The following is a 23,436-nucleotide window of genomic DNA, read 5'->3' as shown; positions in this document are numbered from 1 at the left end:
CTTCCGCTGTGTTCTTCTTCGGTGGTGTCACTTTTTTTTTTTAACTGCAGAATGAACAGCGCGTCTCAAGTCGGCCATCTTGCGACGGTATTGAGAACCGCGTCAGTATTCAGCTTGCCGGGGCTCATTCTTTATGTCCATAGACACAAAATGGAAGAAGAGAGTGTGTAACTGTGCAAAAATAAATAAATAATAATAATAAGAGAACTAAAGGAAAAATCACATGCAACATTTGAACGGAAAAGCAGTTGAGGCAAGCATTTTCAGCCTGGGTCACTGACGTCACAAGTGCACTGCAGTGTAGCGAACAACCAGCAGATGTCAGCAGTGGTCCCTGGAGAAGTGGGTATACTCTCAATTTTCACAAGTTTATCATAATAATAATAATAATAATAATAATAATAATAATTTTAAGTAGTCCATAAAAACATCCTCTTTAAGAAACGGTGACATGCATGTAATAATTAAAAATAAGACATTTGTACTTGCTCACAATAATAAAATGATCATGACAGTTTGTAGTTTGTACTGGTAACACAATCAGCCTAAAATAATCTAAAATGTATTTGTCATGATGCAAGCACAGTCTGGTTAGATGTCGATTTTAGGTGGTGAATTGAACAGGTTTTGTCGGCCTTTGGGATTTGAAGCCTATGATCAGAACGGATCATCTTCGTTCGGGTCCCACTCTGGGACATCAAACTCTCGACAATCGTAAGTTTTTAAAAAATATATAATGTATATATTTATACCTCTATGGGAATGCTGAGAATATATTTTATAAATATATTTTATAATATCCAATCAAATGTTGGAAGGGGCTTAACTGATGGGGTTGCAGCTTTACTCGCCCTGCTGGAGTGCAATTGCCGTATGATTGTCTCAACGAGACCATCCTTACGTGTGCGGTGTGTCAAGAGCGGATTTGTCCCGATAACAAGACAGAATCTTCACGTGCGGCGGAGTAAGCCGAAGTCTCCCGAGTCATCCGACTCGGCGGCCTGTGACGTGAACAAAATGGAGTCAAACCAGGAAGCCACAGTAAATAAAACGAAATATTTCCTGCTCGACGTCGTTTTTCTTTCTGCATAAAAATGGTCTCCTCAGATGGCAAGAAGAATTTTCCAATGAACCATCTGCCGCGAGTCCTTTTTTTTTTTTTTTAATCCGGAACCTTCTCTTCTTTGTTGTTTTTGCAAGATGACGTGTGATGGCGCGAGATTTCTGCCTCTGAGGTCATCAGCCGTGGAAGAGAATCATTAAGTTCATCTGGTCAGAACATAGAATATTCCGGCAAAAGTTTTGGGAATCGATCAGATGTTTGTATTTTTGAGTACGACAAGCCTTGATGTGGCTTTTGGATCCGCAGTGGTTTTGCCCTCGGAACTCTGTTCCTTATTGCCGAGTCATGAATATCGAACTTCAGTGAGGCGACGGAGGACTGTGGTTGTTTTTCGATGTTGTCCTGGGTTCCTTTGTGACCTCCAGGATGCGTCGTGACCGTTCGCCACCATTGCACGTTTTCTCCAGTTGTGGATGACGGCTCTCGGAGAGCTTGGCTGGATTGGGAAGGATTTGACTTCTGGTCTGTGGGGACGGTGGACTTTTGTTGCAGCATTTTGACATCTTTTGGCCGCCGACTTCATTTTTTTGGGACAGGTTCTTCTCCATTGACGGGATTTCTTCATGAACACGTTTGGAGGAAAGCGGGCTTGAGCGTTCTCAGTGAAAATGAATTCAGCCCTGCCCAATTAGCAACAGATACTTTTCCGTACTGGACCAGGTCGCCGCGACGCGTCCTCATCCCTCCGCCCACTTCAGAAATCAAATCCCCAATCAAAAACGTCATTTGATGTTTGCTCGGGTCATCTTTGATTTATCATTTCTTTGACGATCGTCATGACTCACGCGTGGAGTTGATGCAAAAAAAGTCCACATTTGAGAAACAGGGCACGTATTTGTTTCCAGCTCTGTATATTCACGGATGGCAGTAAAAGGCTAATGAGGACGCTTTCCAACAGTTGAAGATGGATTGCGGGGAAGCATTGTTACAACAAGGAAATAATCCAACAAACGCGCAATCTCCTGACTTGTTCTACGATGTTAGACAATTAAAACACTAAAGAGGGAAAATGTGTTTCTACTCATTCGAGTCTATTACTTCCATTTTCCGCTTAACTAATCTTGCGAACTCATAAACAGAGCTTCGCATTGTATCGCTCGGTCGACATCATCATCATCATCATCATCATCATCGTCATCATCAATAACAACAAAGAATCCAATTAGCTGCTGCGCGGCGTGTCCAGCGCGCGCTTTTTTGCACAGTTGCAGCATCCAAAATTGTGAAGATGAGACTTTCCCAGGAGCCGCGCTTCGCAAAAAGAAAAAGAAAAAGAAAAATGTCCACCAGCAAATATCCTATCCTTCAACAAAGCAATTTCACACTCGGGTTCTGAGCCGACTGATTGGCTTTTTGCCCCTTTCTTCTTCTTGCTGGCTTTCTGGCGGAGACGGTTCACGTTGCCAACAAAAGACATCAAAGGTGACGGAATTCTGCGGCGCACCCTTTGATATTGTTAAAGGAGACACTTTTTTGGGGGGGGGGGCACTATTAAAAAGCCTTCCCAGGTGATTTAAGGACACGTGTGACTTAACAAAATACTACAAGGATCAATAATAGTGTGCTTACTGAAATGAGCCCGTATTGCAGAGGCGGGAAAAGTACTCACAAATCAACGGAAGTGACCGCAATTCACATTTATTTACCTCCGCTTCGAGCCAGTGTAAGATTTCTAGCTGAACTATAATGAGTCTTAAGTAGGCTTACATGTTTCTGGAATTTGTTTTTCTGTTTCTGACATTTCTGGGGTCAAATTGACCCACGCCACGATGAATGTTCCTGACAAACATGTTGCAATTGGGTTTAATGGACATCCTATGCATAAATGTGTGCCGCTAATTGTTAGCACTGAAACGTTGCAAAACCTTTGACCCGGTGTCTACCCCTCCTTAAGCATTAAGCGGGTCAACTGGACCCTTTGCTATCTTTAGCAGTTAGTGTAACGACTCAAACAACTGTAATTATTTACAAAATGATGAGTAACGAAGTTAATATTAAGACAGCCCCCAAGAATCGGTGACATCATTGATTAATCAAATCGGACTCATTAGTCGACTACAAAATGGATTTCGTCATTCAACCCATCACGAGAGAAATTGTCCACATGAGCCCCAATTGGACGAACGTGTCCGAGACAGATGGACGATGTGAAATTGCAAAGTTTTTTTTTTTATTTGTTTTTGTTTGCCTCTGTCGTCAAAATGTTGGCTTTAATTAACTTTGCAAAAGCACAACTGTTGCTCCGGCTGTCATCGGCCGATGCGGGCATAGCTAATGAGCGTCACTAAGCCGACAGCGCGCCAACATTGGATTTCCCATCGGTCGATGCCCCCTCCTGCAGGTTGCAGTCAAAGTGGGCATCTTTCCTGTTGCAACTAAGCCAAGGCAAGCCCTCCTACGCGGCGGGGGGCGGCGGGGGGCGGGGGGGGGGGGGGGCATGAAAGAAAGTTGCGCAGGCAAAAGGCTGCTGGCAGGTTGTCCATATCACAGAGGAAGTTGAAAGGGGCTCGCCACACGCCGACGTGACACGTGCGGCGCCAGATAGTCACGCTCAGGAAAGGCGCATACCGAGCGAGTGGGCCGGAACGCAAATTTTTGGGATGAAAGGCGAACGCGACTTGCTATTGTTGCCGTCGAGGGCGTGAACGTGAATATAGCCGAGTGTCAGTCGCACCGAAAGGGTTGTTTGTCAAAACAAAACGATCCAAACACGCCAATGCGCTGAGATTAGAGCCAATCAATTACAGGCCTTGTGAGAGCGCGTCATCGGATAAGCTCGGCGGATCCTCCCACACGGAGGCCCTTCGCTTACTCGGCTGCGGTGCGAACGCGCGAGGGCTCGACACGGATGGGACCGTCGTGCGGTCGCTTTCTCTTTCATCTTTGAGATATTTGCCGGCATTCACGGCAAAATGGAGTGCGGCGTGGGAAGACGTCAAATTGAGCCACATCCAAAACGGACACTTGTCTTCGCATTGTGAGTGTGCGAAATGACCAGATGAGCCTCAAATGGCGCACTTCCTGCGTCCTTGCTCGCATGGCTTCATCTTGACAGTACTTTTTGTGGATCGACTCATGATGGGGCACATCAACCAAACTTCATGTTGGCCAGAGAAACCTTCTCCGACGGTTGAATAAAAAAATAAAAAAATCATTCCTGGGACAAGTTTATCTTTGAAGTACCCAAGAAAAGACCAAAATGTCTCTAAAATGGTCCCATTGAACCAAAGTACAGTAGCAGACTTACTTGTCTTCCACCTGCACACTGAGCACCGGGTCACCCCAGGGCAGCGTACTGAGCCCTCTCCTGTAGTGCCTCGGCACCTACGATTGCAGTCCGACCCACGACGACAACATCATCGTGACGTTTGCTGACGACGCCCCAGCGGTCGGACACATCTCAAAAGGAGACGAGGCAGCCTACAGAGAGGACGTCCAGAAGCGAACCACCTGGTGTTCCCACAATAACCTGGAGCTCAATACCTCAAAGACTGAAGAGACCATCGTGGACTTCAGGAGGAATAGATCGGACCCACCGCCGCTATACATCAATGGCAAGTGTGTGGAGAAGGTCCATACCGTCAGAAAACTAGTAGCCCAGACCTCCAAGGACCTCACATGGACAGACCACATAAGACTGGTCCTAAAGAAGGCCCAGCAGCGTCGACACTTCCTGGGAGTCCTCAGGAGGAGCCCCGCGGACAAAAAGCTGCCGCTGGCCTTCTAGCGCTCAACACGGCATCTCCGCCTGGTGCGGGAGGCGGACAGGGTGAGGCTGCAGGACTGTCGGCCGCCCTCTGCCCTCCCCGATGGACATCTACGCCACCCGATGCCTTACTTGAGCTGAAAACACGATTAAAGACGGGTCCCACACCGGCTCTCAGCCGTTTGAGCCGTCGCCCTCTGGGAGGCGCTACCGACGCCTCGAGGCAAAAACAAACAGACGAAGGAGCAGCTTCTTCCCGAGAGCTATCACCACACTAAACTCGTACCCGTAACCCTGTGCGATACTTACACCTCTCAACGCTGCTATTGTTTTGTTTTTAAATCTGTGCAATATTTGTACTTTCAAATCCATTTACTGGCCTGTGCAAGACCTTGTACATAGTGAATCTTGTAATTGCACATACTCCTAATTTCTTGTTTTTAATTTTTATTTTACATGTTTTTTCTACTTATGGCACTGAAAAGTATCTTACCCCTTTTCTCTTTGTACACTGTCTAATGACAATAAAGTGCTCTATTCTATTCTAGGCTTGGCCTAGTCGACTTTTTTTGTGGATCTGCTCATGGCGGACACGGCTACCAAATTTCATGTTGCTCAGCCAAAACTGGCTTCAGAGCCTGAAAGTTCAAAAAAGTGGCGTAATTAGAGCTTGGTGGATTTAGGCTGTTTGTAAAAGGGCCTGGTTAGTCTGTGTGTGTGTGTGTGTGTGTGTGTGTGTGTTGTCATTTTCCACGTATTTCCTCTTCGCATTTCCACCCTCTGCCGGACATGAAAGTCAAGGATACTTAAATGGCATGCAAAGCAAATCCTTCGCAAAAGCCTCAATGTCAAAATCCGGCATCACTCTCGTGGATTATTGACGGATTAGAAGATGCAGTGAGACTGGCAGGTACTGTGACGCTACATACTTACTGTATGGAAAAGTATTTGGAAAAGTCATTCATAAATTCTGCCATCAACTTTCAAGGTTAGTAATAAGTGCATTTTAAAAGATGTAATTAGGGCTATAATTAGCAACATATTTCCTCTTGTGTCAAATGTCCATCCGACTTCGCTGGCGGGATACATTCGGACTCAATTTAGTTGTTCCTCTGTCGAGTATATATAGTTCCAATTTTGTAGAAAGCAAACAAAGTCTTTGGTTGGAGTCTACCTTGCAAGGACCCCTGGAAACGAGCTGCAAATGTCAGCTTCAAACCAAAATGGCTGACATCTTGTCTCTTCTACGACACTGCGCCTTGAGACCTTTTTTTTGTGGGCCTAATCATGTCAGGTCAGGCTTTGCCTGCCACACATGAAGCTTGTTCAACCTGCCTGGAAGAACTCAGCAAATGGACAGCTTGGCCGCAGGCAAAGCCCCGGGACTGACGGCTTCCCTCCAGAACTCATCAAATGCTAATCCCTTCTACAGCCACTCCTTGACACCCTCTGCCAGGGCTCGCGTGAGGGTGGCGTCCAGCAAGACATGAAAGATGCCAAGATCGACACCCTGTACATTACAGGGGTGGGCAAACTCGGTCCTCCAGGGCTGGAGTCCTGTAGGTTTTGGAGGTTTCCCTCTTCCAACACAAGCTGATTCCAATCAACAGGATCACTGTCAGGCTTATACAGAGCTTGCATCATATATCGGAAAAAGGTTGGAAAAGGGAAAGATTCAAAACCTGCAGGACTACGGCCATCGAGGACCACGTTTGCCCACCCCTGCTGTACATTAGTGATTGCAACCGCCATAGAGGCATCTCCGTCCTGAGCATCGTGAGCCCAAAGTGTTTGCCAGAGTCGCGCTTGTCGGCTGAATGCATCTTGCTTGAGTCCCGGAGTGGATTTTGTACCAAGGAACTCTCTATTATGCACACGATCTTCTCCCTCCGCCAACCCCTGAAGTGCAAGGAACAACAGAAAGCCCTGATAGATCAAACCAAGGCCTTCCACGGGCTGTTCAAAATCCCCCCCCCCCGAAACTACACAGTGTGATCAGATCCTTCCATGGCAACATGAAGGCAACGGTCGTGTACGAGGACAACATGTCCTGCCCCTTTGGCATCAAAAACGAGGCTGCATCCTTTGCTCCGACACTTCTTGGCATCCTTTTCTCCCTCTTCTTGAAACACGCGTTTGGAACATCGGCCAAGAACGACGGCAACCTGTACAACATCGGAAAACTCGGAGCAAAAACCGAGACCCCCAAAACCCAAAGTAAAGGCCTTGTTTCTGACGACCGCTATATGCATCAAGTTGACGGTGCGGTTTTTGCAAACGAGCGCTAATAAGCAAGCTGCCGATGGGGCCGCTTACTTAACGGTGGCCTTTTCTCCAGCGGCGCCGGCGCTCGCTACTTGAGTCTTTTGTGCGCGGCCGGCGTGTTGGCACACAAAGCAGCTGCCTGCTATTCTACCCACTGACGTTGCGTAACACGAAATGAGATCACCGGCCGAAAGAACAGCACTTCATACCTGCGTGAGTGTTTGATGAATAGTCTCGGCTTTTATAACGCTGGTCATTTTTTTGTTGCCGGTGAACGACCGGAATGTTTTGTTTTTGCGATCGTGATCAGCAGCTTTTGAGGGAACAGACTCTCAACCATTTGCGTTCTTCTTCTTCCATGTGGTTGTTGTTTGTGATTGTTTTGAGTAGCACACTTCATCAGATTGATGAAGAGGCGTGTCCCAATACTTTTGTCCACAGAGCGTTGGTGCGTGTATGGGGCGGCGGGGCGAGGGGATCACCTGTAATGTGCGTTTGAGAGCGGACGGTCGGCGCCATTATCCGGCAGGTTGAAGCCGGCGATGGAAGTGTTGGTTGCCACGGCGACCGCCAGCGCTTTGCTGCCCTGCAAACACGCACACGCACGCACGCACGCACGCACGCACACAGACAGCAGCAGCGGCAGCTTCTTTTGTTCTGAAATAAAAAAATGTTGCAGAGAGAACATGAAGTTACACATTTGTGGAGGCGTGGAGGTCACCAGCTGCACATTTCATTCCATGATTACTTGAAGAGCGCGCGGCTAATAACGAGGAGAGCCAAACGGTTCGTTTCTTCTTACACTCAAATGGCAGCAAATGAAAATGGACACATGAGACATTTGGGACGCGACGCGAGACGCGAGACGCATCAGACATAACAGGAAGTGACACGCGAGACATAAACTGAGACAAGAGGCAGACAAGACTTTAATTTCAACAATTGTGGGAAAAGTGGCTTGAAGTCTTTGGCCGGCTCACGTCATGGAGGTTTTCCAGTCAGCTGTCAAGATGATGCATAGCACAGTGTCGGCCATATTGGCACCTTTGAACGACGTCCTCCTGCCTAATGACACTGGAGACCGTGCGTCTTGTTTTGTTGGACTTGATTGCAGCGCTCGATAGTGGACCGTTGGCTCTTTTACAGCGCCAGGTGGGTATTAATGGGAGCGCTCTACACCGCAAATTTTACTCTAAAAAAGGACAACATTCGGTCCCAGTCTAAACTGAGTCAACTTTACACTTGAAAGAGTAAAAAAAAATCTTTTAGTTTTTCTTTTAAAACAAATTTCAACTTTTACTCTACAAAATTTACAGTGTAGAGGTGATTAGAACTTTTTATGTTAGCCTTGGCACCGTCGTATGGTGTTCCACAGGGCTCAATTGTGGGGCCCCAGATGTTTTGAGAAAAACAAACCAGTCTGTCCGATGATACATGCAACAATCGTGTCGGTCAGATATACTTGGACATCAAGTCCTGACAATCGATTGGGACGGCCCAAACATTCCGATTTTTGCAGAATTGTTTGCATTTTGCAATGATTTTCTGCTGCCTGTCAGCCTTTCTGCCAGCAGCCGCTCAAAAGTGTGACAAAACAGCTAATCAGAGTTTTTGTAAAAGTAACTCATAAAGTAACTTGTAATCTAGCAGTTACTTTTAAAAATGAAGTAATCAGTAAAGAAACAAAGTTACTTTTTCAAGGTAATTGTAGCAAGAACCAGTGCGAGAAACAGACATTGTTTGAGGGAGGTGGCTAAAACCAGCAGAGCTAAAGTTATCTTTTTTTAGACGGTTGGTGGAAATTTTGATTGACGGCAACTTGAGCGAGTCGCCAGCCAAAATAGAAACCCCGCTGATATAAAACAAGAGACAAGACATACATGAAATGAGACGCACAAGACATGATACTTGATATTTGAGACATGAGAAATGAAATATAAGAGACGCATTGGACATTTGGGACATTTGGGACAGGAGAGACGAGACGTAGGAAATGCCGGAAATGAGACGAGGCATTGGAGACATAAGAGAAATTCCAGAGAGCGATCCGAGACATGAGAAATATTTGAAATGAGACACACGGGAGACACCAGACGTTTCAGACAAGAGACATGAGAGATGAGACATTGCATGAAATGAGACGAATGAGCAATGTCTCCGTGACGTGCAAATGCGATTCATTCCGGTTGCATCCAAAGCGTCCATCGAGGCGTGCGGCTTCCGTGCCGGGCTGTCGGCGTTTGCGTGCGAAGCGCGTTGCCTGCTTTCTAAGTTATGTACATTCATGATCCGCCGTCTTAGAGGGCCTCTCGTCTCGTCGTCCCGCGAGGGTCGAGGACGTGACTCGGAATGGATGAGCGCTCGCTTGGCTCCTGTCAAGTGACGACAGCAAATGAATGGCTTCTGCTTCCAAAATATGCCGTCATGCCAACCGTCGGACCCGGCATGACGCGTGACAAGACGCGTGACAAGACGTTCAACTTGTGTCCAAAGACTTTGTCCTTATACGTGTCATCATTTGACAAAGTGGTGTTATGATGTGTTGTTTGACGTCTGTGCTTTTCCGCCGTTGCTAAGTGCTAATGCTGCATTAGCAAGGAAGTCGGACTTTTTCGAGTTCAAAACCAAAACTCGGAAGTTCCACTTGCAAAGTCGGAAGAAAAAAGTAGCCCGACTTGACTGACGTCACTCTACGACGGCGAATGGCGATCGCTAAAGCACAATTTTACTCGAGTATCAAACCGTACGTGACATGTTGCCGCTGTCTCTCTGCACGAAATGAGACGGTCAACTACCGAACTGTACGAACCTACAACAATTAGTCAGCAACGCGGGAAAACATGGCGGAGGAATAAACAACACTTTTCTACTTCCAAATTCTTTGTTTTCATTTATTTTCATATATGTAAGACGATCCACCTCAAAACTGTGCATAGTTGATTGAAAATCAATCAATCAATGAATAAAAAACGTTTCTACTTCTATTGCGCTGAAGTGTTCATTTGCCATATATGCTCTTCACTGCCTCCTACAGCCTGGGGGGAATATTAGCATCAGGCTCCATTTGATATGCTTCAGTGGCCCCCAACCTTTTTTTCCCACCACGGAGCGGTTCATACAAGTCCAGAACTTTTGCGGACCGGCAACCCAGTGGGTTGGCGGGGGCGCTGCTCGGCTGCTCGGCAGCTCATTAATACTTTATAATTAAACCTTGACTTACTTTATCGTTGCAACAAGGTTACAAAATCTCTGAGGATTATTAGAAAATCTGAACGTTACAAATTTATTCTAGAAGCTCGGTTTCAATATGTGTGTGGTTATGGTATTTTTTATATATATTTTTTAAATGTTTGAATAATCACGAGTTGAGGTAAAATTGTTATAAATGTGAATTTCATTGTAATTGACTTAAATAAGGCCGATTTTTTTTGCCGTTGAAGAATGTGTCAACTAAACGAAAGTGAAAAGACGCCATGAAAGTGTGCTTGTGGCGCTTCTTTTCACCCGCGTGTCAGGCACTTCCCCCGGCGCGCGCCATCGCCCACGCGGCTCGCCTTCCTGTCGGGATCAATTGCATCACGTTGCGCAGGTGGCCGCGGGTAAAAGCCTTCTTTGACCTGCGGCGCCGCCCGCTCACGGCGCCATTCGCCACCTCGGCCTTCCGCGCAGTCTCTTGAGGCTTCTTTGCCTTTTTGAATTATTTTTGTTTTGCTTGTTATAATTTGTAGCCTATAAATAAAAACACCACTAGGGGGCAGTATTGCCTGCATGCTCTCATTGGAATGTTTGTCAGAGTGGTCCAAAAAAGGGGGGGGAGGGTCGTGTTCATTTGAATTTTTACTTTTAGTCTCAGTCTTAGTCGCGTTTCAATCACGCTTGTTCGTTTTTATCATACTTAGTCAACTTCATCCCCTTTTTATTGAGTCCATTTTTAGTTGACTATAAATCTAGCATTTTAGTCCAAGAAAACAAAAGTTTGTCACCATTTTAGTGCAATTTTAGTCATGACATTTTAGTTAATCTCTGTCTTTTATTTTTTGTCAGCAGATGATGATGAAAAACTATTTCGTAAATATTTTTAATAACCTTGGTTCTCATTCCAGTGTGGTTGGTTTGAGGAAGAGGAAGAGGAAGAGGAAGAGGAAGTCACTCGCCTTCTCCACGCACGAACTGGCGACGTCTCCAACAGCTGCAGCGTGGCGGTGAGGAGTTTGTTGCCGTGGCGACCGCTCGCTACCACAAATCTGACATCCATGCAATCTGCGTTTTTTGCACTCAGCTCACTTCTGGCCCAACATTTTTTACTTGCCTTCAATAGGATCAAGCAGCTTTCTAGAATTGTTTTTTTTTCTGCATTCAAAAAGTCTCAAGTTTTGTGTGGCTGAAGCCACGAGTCAATGAATCACTTGATTGGCTTGAGATCACCGAACAATCGAACACATTCTTGCAAAAAAAAAAATAAAAAAAAAATCTTCAGTTTCTTTTTTTGCGCAAACTTATGTCGCTGTCTTCAGTTTTGTCCTCAGTTTCTGGTCTTCAGATTGTTCTTATTTTCAGTTTTATGGGCTTGAGATCAGTCTTCGGATTTGACCATTGAATATTTCAATTTCTGTTCCTTCAAAAAGTCTTGAGTTGCCTTCACTTCTTCAGTGTGCGGTCCACGGAAGAACATTTTTTTGCCTTCAAAGTCTAAAGTTTATTTTTGTCGTGAGTGTTGCCCTTTCACCTTCACCAAGTCAGCTATTTTTTGCAAAAATATAAAAAAAACTGTCAACATTGGTGAAGTCGGGTCCCTGCAAATAGAATACTTGTCACTTACCGAAGGCAGCAAAACCTACACATAAAGTAGCTGAACCCCCCCCAAGTCAAGCTGTTTTGAAGGCAAAGACCCCAAAGTGAAAGAAGCACAAAAGAAGCCTGTGTGTATTTAGTAAATGTTATACTTTATTTGGTAAATCAATGCACAGTCCTTGCAGTGGAATGCATTCAAATGGAGTTTGGAGCACAAGTTTGGTGATTCCCGGGCGCAAAGCAAAATCGGCACGAACAATCGGTGTCGTGCCTTTTTGTAATCGTGGTCGTCGTCGTCTTCCTGGCAGCGGCGGCAGCAGCAAAACACGCACGAACCGAAGCGGCCGAGAAAGCAGAGAACGCCGCCCAACGTTCCGCCGCTGCTGGACAAAGTCACGACACCCAAGTGCTGCTAAACAGACTTTTATAATGAATACAGAGGACGCGAGATCACCATGCATTGAGCCTCGTTATCCTAAAAGATAGGGCAGACCCCCGCAGACCCTTTGTTTGGGGGCGTGGGGGGGGGGGCAGGGGGGGGGGGTATCGTTTAATGCTCGTGGACATTTACATATTGAAAATACATTCTTAGAAAAGATCCAGGTACTCTTCATTTTTTATGCTTTCAATTATATATATATATATATATATATATATATATGCTTTATATATTTAATGTAGCAGCTATATTCTGTATATATTTCCCGCATATAGCATTGAAGCGTTTTCAGGTTTTGCACGGCTGTCATTTCGATAAAAGGTCAACACATCATGAGACGTTCATTCATACGCAATCACGGCAACCTTCGACGATGGGAATTTTCACACAAAATCGACCCGATTTTTGTCTTTTTGCTCTACATGTCGACTTTTACGTTCGGAGCATAGAGCGCTAACTAGAAATCAGGACAACCAAACGTGGCTTTTTTTTCTTTCCGAAATATCAAACGAGTGACAATTGCCGAGATATGACTGCAATTTTGAATGATGTTTTAGGGCTACGCTAGCTTTCAAGCTAACTTTGTAGAGCGTCGAATAGAAAGCAGGACAACCAAATGAATGTCTTTCTTCCCTAAATGTTAAGCAAGTGACAATTGCAGAAATATATATCATTTGTGATGTTCGCTTTCAAAAAATGTCAATTGCAAGATGATGACAATTTTTGTGTTACTTTCTTAATATACGTCTACACTGTTTTGAGACGGGCGTATATTGGAGAGTATTTTGAAAAGTCAAAACATTAGGAAACAGAAAGTAGCGTTTTTTCAAGTGGCAGCGTATTTACACTGTATAGCTTTCCTGCATGGTGAGGTCAGAATTTCAAGATGGAAAATAAAGTACTAATGTTATGAGAATACAACTTTCAAGAAGAATGCGTGATGAGAAAAGTATTTTTTTGGAAAAACAACAACAATATCATGGAAATAAAAAATGGTAGAGACTGAAAAAAAAAAGAAGCTTTTATGAGAAAAAAAAGTCCGTTTCCAGAATACGAATGCTGAATGTTGCTTTTTGATGATGCATTCAAGTTTGCTGGGACATACCACTTGTTACGAGCGTGATTTGTCCAAAAGAAAACTGGTGGGAAAAAGTGCTTCCATTCTATCTTCTGATTTCTTTCTTTTCGGAGAAAACTAAACTCAACCAAAAGAAAAAAAAAAGAACATTTCGATTTTTTTTACGGCGCGTTTGTGAAGTCTGGAAAAAAAGGTTCGATTTGATTTGAGGACGCTGTCGTTGCTGTCGTTTAGGACAGTTGCCACTCGTGCGTTTGCGCGCCGATAAAGTTGCGACATCCCATCATGCTTTGTGGAAGACCGAACCGTCGGCCGCGCGCGCGCGCGCATGCACTGTGCAAACATCAAAAAACAAAGCAACCAGAAAAACAGCGTTAGCCTTTAGCGGCGCGGGCGCGCGATCTTACTCGCGGGTCTTCTCGTCCCTTGGACTCACGCGCGGTCGTCATGAATCGAACAGCGGGCGGCGCGCAATCGCTTAGCGCCGGCGGAACGGAACCTCGGCAGCCCCAAAACACAAAACATGGTATCAAAAAAAGCAAACACGAACAGAATGTCTTGCGAGCGGATATCGTTTGTCCAGCTTGCGGTTTTCAGTACAAAAGTTGGCACAGTTTTGCGGAAGCAACGCTGCTGCATCCTGGCCTCGTCTGCGGCGGCGGCCTACGAGCAAAACACCCTGAAGAGGAGACGCAAATGGAGATGTTACACTCTTGTTGACTTTCATTATCAAGAAAAGGAAAAAATCTCCCCCAACGCGTCTCCATGGAAACACGCTTGTTTCGTGGACGCGTTGGCAGCCAAGCACATTTGGAAGACGGCGTCCGCGGCGAGGATGAGAAACGCCCAAGCGACTTCCTTCCTGCTACTAATTTGTTTGTTTTCGCATCGGATTCGATGGCTGAATTGGAATTGACTCCGCCCCACAGAATGTTGAATTACAGGACGCGGAATTGCAATTCATTCTCATCACATATCAGTGAGAATGAGACTTGAAACCACGTCCTAAATGTTTGGCCAGACATTTTGAAGATTTGAATTAGGGGTGTCAAAATTTGAGCAATAAGTTGCAGGTCAATTTTCCTTTAACGCCATTATTATTTTTTAACGCGCGATTAATTGGAAAGCCTGTCGCGGGGAAATTTCAGTTGCACGTCCACGTCAAAATAATGCGTATATTTGTGGGTCAAGTAGTATTTTACAGTTTGAAAAATGTGCAGAATTTCCCAAATTACAAGAGTAGATCGCTCTTAAGATAAAAAAAAAACCCACGTCTTACAAATGCAACGATGCCATCTAGTGGCAGTATTTGACCTCAACACAAATCCATATCGCACTCATTTTTTGTACAGTACGGTACATCTTTTTAATTTGAACTCCATTTCATGAACTATTATGAAATTACTTTATCAATGACTAAAAGATGCAGCCGCATTTCTATTAGTTGAATTTCCCCCCACTTTTATGTTAACAAGAGTATGAATCAAATAATTGAACGATTCGATTTATCCAGGCATTGATTGGGATACATAATGTATATCGATCAATGGTTTGCCGTCAGGCCCCTCAACTGAATTTAAAACTTTATATACATTTGTAAAATGTTGTATACAGTCTTTTGTCTTAATTTCTTAGTGCGTGTCTTGTCTCCCTCCATGTCTTACAGTCATTTGTGAGTTTTTTAAAATTTATTTTTCGGTCCAATCAGACTTCAGCTTCCATGTTTTAAACCCCAACGCCTTCAGACTCCAAACGGAAACGACACGATCGATTTTTTTTTTCTTCCAAGACTCTGAACCAATCAGATTACAAGTTGAACACAGAATGTTAACAAAGCTTGCTCGCGGGCCTTGGGCAAATGTCAGCATTTTCCGTCCTCTGATTGGTTTAGAGCTACTCGAGTGGGATTTCATTACTTGGCAACGAACTGTTCATGACGGCGGACTTTTCAAAAAAGACAAAAGGTGGACGTTGTGAGGACGTCGTCTGTAGCTGGCTAGCTTGAGAACGGCTCTGATTGGTCATTCGCAATACGACGTCTCGCAAGTACTTAGCTTAGCGGTTAGCATGGCAAAGTTGCCGGCCGCGGCAAAATAAATAACTTCAAACAGTTTTGGTCACCGGGCACGAGCCGAGTTGCGACATACGGAAAAGAATAGCGGCAAATTGTGAGACGGAAATGCGGCGGTTTGTGAGACGTACTCGTCGGAGTCTTTCTTGCTCTCCTCGATGAAGGCGATGGACTCGGAGCGCAGTCGGTTGGTGACCTCGTACGTGCGCAGGGTAACTCCAAAGATGTCCTCGTGGTAGCGGTTCTCGTCCTGCCAAGATCATCATCATCATCATCATCATCATCATCATCATCGTCATACTTTTTGGTTGTTGAAGGCAAAGTTCATAATCTACATTTGTCCGACTGTTCGTGAATGCAACACAGGTCTCGCGGGAGGGGAGGGACGAGATGCGCGGTTTGCTTGCGTTTTTTTCTGCTGGCCTCGGGAGTTGTACTCGCTTTTCCGCCGTCGGCTACGGCCGACAGTAATGTTTGTTGAGAGAAATAAAAAGGTGACATCCCAAGCAACATTTGCTGGTGGCGTTCTTGCAAAGACGTTACAGACGTCCGACCATCCGGATTTGCGCTAGGCTAGGCTAGGCTAGGTAAGGCGCCGCTCCCTTTGAAGGTGTTAGAGTAGACAATATTTTTGTATTCTACTCTTTGCGTGTTCAATTAACTGAATGGTGAAATTCTGGTGAAGAAGTCCCTTTGCAAAGGTATCATTATAACAGAAGCTTCTGATGACAAAAACTGACGACACTCAAACAGTGGTCTGTTCAGATTGTGTGTGTCCCTCCTTCTTCTGCACATCATTATTTATTGAAAAGTGGGTGAATACGAAAAGTCTCCTCCCATCAGCAAGTTCAGCAAGTTCCCAGGAATACAAATCAGATTAGAGAAAAACAATAATACATCAGCCTGTCCCTCCCCTCTTCCGACTGAGACCGGTTCCAGACTACACTCCCTTCTTTTCTCAGGAGAGTGAGACAGATAAGAATACAATAGACCATACTATTCATTGAGCTACACAGCTATAACTAAATGACTCCAAAAACGGCTAAAATATAAATTAAAACTGAAAAACAATGTTAATAACTCAACAAAGGGCGTCCAGAGACATGTTGGCTAATGGTGCGCTAAACACCAAACGAGGGGTGAGCATTTTCTGGCGGTGCGATTGCACTTTATAGTCAATGTAGTTTGCACGGGCGGGCACGGATGCGTGTGATGCGGATATTATAACGCGTTTGTATTTGGGAGCGGGACAAGGTGCGGCGCACTTAAAATACGCACATTCACATTTCAGCAACGTTTAAAAACAAATAAATATTTTTTCTTGGCATCAGGCAATCGGCAAACGGACTGCAAAGTCACACACGGCGCCCTGAACAGGTCTGTGGTCACCCGGAGATAGCGGTACGTGTTTCCGTGTTTAAAACTGTTGATAGCAACAGTGCTAGCATTAGCTAAAGTATTTAGCACAGCCACCAGGATGCTCGAGTGAAAATAAGGAAGCGTTTGATCCTCTTGAGGTGAACGGGATGGAATTTTTTAATAGGTTTTTGGTGAACTAACGAATACACACACACGCATATACAAAATAATTAAAACATTAATAATAAAAAAAAGAGAGCAATGATGATGACATTACCGTATGAACAATACTGAGCTCTTCAAAAAATAAAATAAAAAAGGAAGCGTTTGATAGGTTCGAATCAAAAATAATGACATTCTGCACATCTGACTTTGTTTTTGCGTATCCCTTAAAAGCGGCGCTTCGGTTTCGATGTACAAACGTGCAAAGAAATGTCTCGTACCCTCAGCTTGCTGATGAAGAAGCCGGCGTCCTCCAAGGTCATGTTGCCGTGCTGCTTGAGGATCTGCTGCACGGTTTTCAGGACGTCCCCCGCCATGGTGACGTCCCCGCAGACGTATATGTGGCCGCCCTCCTCGCGCAGGCAGCGGTACACTCGTTCCGACAGCTGCTCGCGTACGATGTCCTGCACGTATTTCTGAAAGGACGACAAAACAAGGACCGGGAGGGAGAGCGCGGGTCAGAACACGCGCAAAACTAACGGTCGAATCAATGGACTGGACTTCAGAGCGCCGCCATCGCGCTCATTCGTCAACATGGATTGTCAGTCCCAATCCGATGATTAGAAATGTTTACTCCTCCTAACGGGAGAAGGTACGAATCCCAACAGAAGTTGTCGTTTGCAAAGAATTTGATTGTCATTGGAGAAGATTCTCAACTCAAGAGAAGGCTCGACTCCTGAAACAAAGTTCTCGTCTCGAGAGGACTCAAGAAACGCATCAAGTCCCAACAGAATGGTCTCGTCTCAAGAGAATGATCCGGAAGATCGGGTTCTAGACCTGAATGAAAATTCTTGTGCAGAGAGCAGTGGTGCCTACCGGGGGTAGGTTTCCAGCACGGCTGATTTCCTGTAATCAGCGAGCCCTGCATAAGTTGATTGTAATCAGCTTGTGTTGGAAGAGGGAAACCTCCAAAACCTGCAGGACTCCGGCCCTCAAAGGACCGAGATTGCCCACCCCTGTACTAGGCCCAAAAGAAGGTGTTTCGTCTTGAAATGAGGTGCTTGTCCCAAGAGACGCCGCTAGTAAAAAACAAAAGTTGTATTCCCGGGACAAGGTTCGGGTCCCAAGAGAATGGTCTCGTCTCAAGTGAAGATCTGTATTGTGAGATTAGCTACTACGAACAAAGAGAAAGTAGCGGTACTCAGATCAAATTCAAGTTTGGAGACTTTAGAGAATTTAGTCTGGACAAGGTCAAGTCCCAAGTGAAAGTTCTAGTGCAGAGAAAAGGTAATAGTTTCAAGATGGCGCTCTGGTCTCAAGTGAAGGCTTGAGTCCTAACGTACGACTACCAAAAGAGGACTTTTGTCTCTTGACTTCTACCAAAACAAGGTTGTAGAACTGAGATAAGATTTTGGTCCCGAGTGAGGCACAAAGTTCTACTCCAAAGAAGCTTCTAGCGCAGAGAAAAAGTCCCAAACCCGGGACAGGGCCCTTGATCCATAGGAAGGATCTAGTTCCAAGAGAAGGTTCAACTCTCGCGGTCCCAATCAATTTAGTCCATGAAGAATTTGGAGGCTCGCGATTGACAGTAGTTCTTAGCGCATACACAACTTCGAGTCGCAGATTCTGGTGTCGAAAGGATTTCTGTTCCGTGTCTCCAGGGGGCGTACCTTTGGTTTTCCGGGTTCTCTGGAGTAGGCGGTGTAGAGCTCCTTGAAGACCTCCTTGTTCCTGGCTTGGACGGTCTCCTCCTTGTAGATGTGGTCCATCTCAGACTGACGACACCCAAACACCAGGATCATGGGCCGCGCCTCCAAACCTGAACGAGGACATGCACAAAAGTAGCTGTAGGGGGCGCACTCGCAGCATCATTCCCTTGATTTCCATTGGGTGCCTGGCAAGAGGATTTGACCAATACGTTTATTTATGTCATGCTGTGAGACGTCCATGTTTAATTATTGTACTTATTTTCTTCCTCGTGTGCATTTTTTTTAGACGATTACATTTTTCTTCGTTTTTTTTTTGTTTTCGATGTAAATGTATTTGGAAAATGACTTTGCAAGAATTGTGGATTCCAATATAGTATAAACAAGGCAAACTCCAGTTAAAACAAAAATCGGCGGATTCATTTCGCCATCATTGGGCTTTTTTTACACGATTTTGGTCACTTGAAGAGAATATTAAAATCACGTTCCTCTGACCTTTGTGTTGAAGGTCAAACATCCTCTGCTGCCAGAAGCTCCTGAAGGGGGCGATGCCCGTCCCGGGGCCCACGAGGATGCACGGTGCTTGGTGGTCTTTGGGAAGCCGGAATAAGGGCGCACTAAGCAAGCACGCAAACAAACAAACAAACAAACCAACCAACCTCGGTTAGAAATGGCGCGAGTTTGCTGGGTTGACTTTTGTCGTACCTTCGCACAAAACAGGGCACCATGTCGCCCTTTTCGATCCTGTTGAGCCACGATGAGCAAACTCCGTGGTGGGTCGGGCCTTCGCCATCTGGAAGGGATGAATGATGAACAAGGGGCAACTTTTACCCCACCTGCTTTTTTTGGAGCTCTTTATTGTCATTCCAAGTTGAAGTTTCAACAAAAAAGAAGCTAAACAGACTGAGACATATATTTGATCAAACCACTTCCTTAAAAAGTCCACTAGCTAAAAGCTAAAACTGAGACACCCGAATGCCCGAGTCAGTTGTGAAACTCTTCTTTGGGATGCATGTCTGCGTTATACTGACACCCGGTGGCGCAAGCCGATATCAACGGCCGTTGACGCAGGACGTCTCGTTGCACAAATGGTTTCATTTCATTTCGTTTGGACGCGCAACAATGAATCGATTATTCATCACCAACCGTAAAATCCCGTGACGAACGCTCGCATACCAGCAGCTCCCAAATCAACTTTTCTCTGTACTTGTGTTTCAGATTGATACTAGTTTTTTTCTGCCTTTTCAATTTGAAATCACGTTTTGTTTCAGAACAGCGGGATGGAAATGAAAAATCATGTTTTTTTTTTAAATCTAATCCATTGATTAATGGAAAATGATTCAAATAATTGTGAGTTGCAGCTCCGATTCTGCTGCCACTGAAAACAATTGTTTGTGTTTTTTTGCAGTTTTCATCTCAGTGCTCGATCGAGACGAATTTTTTATTCATCATGTTGTAGCGGCAGGCCTTTATTTGATTTGTGTGTGCGTATTTGTCAGCGCGTCAATGTAGCGGTTCGCGCTTTGTTACGATTTTGCCTCCAGGCCAAAAGCGCTGAACGTTTTTAATCAATCCCATTTCATTGACACCCTCGGGCTCTTTTGGAACGCACAATGGTGGAATGTTTACACGCCTCGAGCTATTGCTCTTCTGGTGATGATGATAATGATGATGATGATGATGATGAAGATTACAGCTTTGCGCAATAGCGGTGGCAACACAGCGGTTTCTTACTGTACTTCAATTTCTCCGGTATTTATCATTCTGCAGACTTTTACAAACAATAGAAAACCAGACGGGGATCAGCACAGATTCGGAACTTGCTAAAAAGTAGTGATGGGAAAATGAAGCTTCATGAAGCACTTGTAATATTTTTTTACTCCTCTCGATGCCACTCTTGGTTGAAAGATGCAGTGGGAATGTAATCAATTTCCTTTGCACTAGCCTTTATATTTAAACCAAGAGCACCATCTAGGGGAGTCAAAAAATATCACAAGTGCTTCACGAAGCTTCGTTTTCCCATCACTGCTAAAAAGTGTCCTTAGATCTCAGATAAAAAAAAAAGAAAGATGTGAGCGACGAGAGAGGATTGGGGTTAGCTTCGAGACATTAGCGTTTGGCTAACGTTGGCGGCATCCGCTGGCGAGCCGCTCACGAATGAACAGTGACGCATGATGTCACCGGAACTTTTTAAAATATCTGTAGTATTCGTGTTACTACGGGAATCAGCCATGATGCATTTCCATAACAAAAGGACGAGCATCCATAGCAGTTGGCAGCTCTGTAATCGGGCCCGAATAATACTAATAATCAGAACGAAGATGGTCATTTGTTCGCCGGGAACGGAGAGCGCGGCTTTCTTGGCCGCTTACCTTTGGCCCGGTAGGAGACGACGGCGACGGTGAGGTGGATCTCGCCCGGGTGCGGGTCGGGCGAGGAGCTGATGGAGTAGTAGCGCGGCTGCAGCAGAGGCAGCTGCGTGAGCAGCAGCGTGGACGGCATCTGCACCGACGGGAACTCCTCCAGGACCTCCACCAGGGTGGGCGTGTTGTACCACTTCCACTCCTCGTACTCCTGCAGACCCTGAAATTGGCAGCATTTGCACCATTTCAAAGTCAACCAGTTCTCCAAACGATGAATCAATCCTCATAATTATCGATCAGCTGCCAACTCGTCGATTCATCGTTGCATTTCTCGTATACTGGAACAGTTTATGTTGTCTCCACAGATTAGAAACTATATTGGGCTCGGTTTATCGGATCGAAGGCAGGAAGGCGCTCAACTGTTGCAATTTCCGGCAGAAGCCAAAGCAGGTTTCCTCTTTTAACCGTGCAAACAAACAGAACGAGCGCAATGCGGCAGCGTCTGCCAACCGATTGTGTGTCGTCGACATTTGGAAGGCGATTATTTTAGGTGGCCAAAAAGTCGGTTGCGAAGGCAAAACATTCGGCGCTCAGCTTATGCAAGACGCGAGCAGCTGGTGGACTAGAAAGAGACAAACGTCCTCTCAAGTTTCTTCAGTTTGCTGCTACGTTAGCTTTTGGCGCTAGCCGCTACAAAAGGTGTCGATTGCTGCACTAGCTTTCGGGCTGACTGCTAACTGGGAGGCAAATGCACTTTGTCAATGTTGGAGGAACAACGAAAATCAGCTTGGCGCTTGTCAATTTATAGCATTGAGCGCTACGTTTGCGACTTGGTGCTTTGAGCGCAGTCCTCCAGTGGAAACACGTCAAACTGGTACTAGTACCGTCAGTCTGCTCCTTTTGGGAAAGTATGAAATGATTATGAAACAGAATATTTGAAAACATTACTTTGAGGCTTTTTGAGCTTCCATGAAGACAAACAACAAGCTGCCTTTTCTCGGGGTTTGTCTCCATGGAAAAGAAAGCCACATTTGAAGGCGCCATTCAACGGCCGCGTGAATTTGGCGTGCGGTCGGCGTCATGTGGCCTTCAAACGGCGACAACAGAGTTGACTGCTGTGTTAGCTTTTGGGCTAGCATGTTAGCTTTTCAGGCTAGCTGCTGTCAATTTGAGCAAAGATGTCGAATGCAACGCCAGCTTTTGGGCTAATGTTAAGTTATTAACATTGTTTTTCAGTTTCAATTTATATTTTAGCCGTTTTGGATTTAGTTATAGCAGTATGGCTCAATGAATAGAATTGTATTCTTATCTGTCTCACTCTCAGAAGAAGGGCAACGGGTTTCTTCCATTTGCTATCTTGAAGGGAGTTTAGTCTAGTACCGGTCTCAGCCGGTCGGAAGAGGGGAGGCACAGGCTGATGTATTATTGTTTTACTCTAATCTGATTTGTATTCCTGGGAACTTGCTGATGGGAGGAGACTTTTCGTATTCACCCACTTTTCAATAAATAATGATGTGCCGGAGTAGAGAGGACACACAATCTGAACCGACCACTGTTTGAGTGAGTTCAATTGTTGTCATCAAAAGCTTTTGATACCTTTGCAAAGGGACTTCTTCACCAGAATCTCACCATTCAGTTAATTGAACACGCAAAGAGTAGAATACTAATTATTGTCTACTCTAACACTAACTTTAGCCTACGCTGCAGAACACGCTTGTGATCAAAGCTAGAATTTGGAACGTGTGGCGTTTTTTATGATGTAAAGCAAGAAACCAAAAAAAGCGGGTCGTTGTCGCCTTTTAAACGAGGCCTCGCCTGCAACATCTTCAACGAGGAGGCAAATCTGTGCCGCGCGCACAAAGGATGCGAAAAGACGGCTTCAGTTCACATGCAGTTCATACAAAAAATAAAAAGGGAATGCGACGTTGCGCTTTTGTTTCCTTAACTCCATTCGGATGGCTGCCTCGCTCGCCGCGTCTTTATGCGTGGACACCGACGGCGCGGGAACGTGAGTCACCGCTTGGCCTCAGCCACGACCACCCTGTGGAAGGCACCGCCGGGACGAGGAAGCCAGCGGGTGCCTTTGAATGGACGCTGTTTTTGTTTCCGTCAGCCGCAATGAAGCTGATGTGTCGCGTTCATGAACGTCATCATATCAAGTCCATAGTAACCGCACAAAAATTCTAAACCATGAGAACGAGCAGGTTGCCTATGAATATCGGCATATAATCATCTTTTTGAATATGAACGAGGCTACTTAAATGTGGTTTAAGACGGAAGATACCAAAATGCAAATATAGGACTACAAACAAGACATTTTGGTGGAGAATCGTCTTATTGAAGTTTGGAGGTTTTGGGTTGGCTCGTTGTGTT

The 23,436-nt window shown here is 45.2% G+C and overlaps 1 protein-coding gene across 2 annotated transcripts in view; it reads right to left on the bottom strand.

Moving 5' to 3' along the window:
• Positions 1-12,016: 12,016 nt before the first annotated feature.
• Positions 12,017-23,436, bottom strand: part of nos1 (nitric oxide synthase 1 (neuronal)) — a 46,766-nt gene continuing 35,346 nt past the window's right edge. For both annotated transcript variants that reach the window (XM_086075665.1, XM_086075666.1), the window contains 7 exons: positions 21,073-21,283; positions 19,406-19,493; positions 19,196-19,317; positions 18,665-18,813; positions 17,276-17,470; positions 15,605-15,723; positions 12,017-14,081 (listed from right to left, as the gene is read on the bottom strand). In XM_086075665.1, coding sequence (XP_085931791.1) covers positions 14,066-14,081; positions 15,605-15,723; positions 17,276-17,470; positions 18,665-18,813; positions 19,196-19,317; positions 19,406-19,493; positions 21,073-21,283 — 900 coding nt within the window. In that variant the 3' untranslated portion in view covers positions 12,017-14,065. The remainder of the gene's footprint in view (positions 14,082-15,604; positions 15,724-17,275; positions 17,471-18,664; positions 18,814-19,195; positions 19,318-19,405; positions 19,494-21,072; positions 21,284-23,436) is intronic.

Source organism: Leptonotus elevatus, chromosome 5 (assembly GCF_054856555.1).
Source record: "Leptonotus elevatus isolate MCC_2025b chromosome 5, RoL_Lele_1.0, whole genome shotgun sequence".
Taxonomy (NCBI): Eukaryota; Metazoa; Chordata; class Actinopteri; order Syngnathiformes; family Syngnathidae; genus Leptonotus; species Leptonotus elevatus.
Note: the sequence above shows the minus strand (reverse complement) of the source record. Positions and strands in the feature narration are given on the sequence as shown.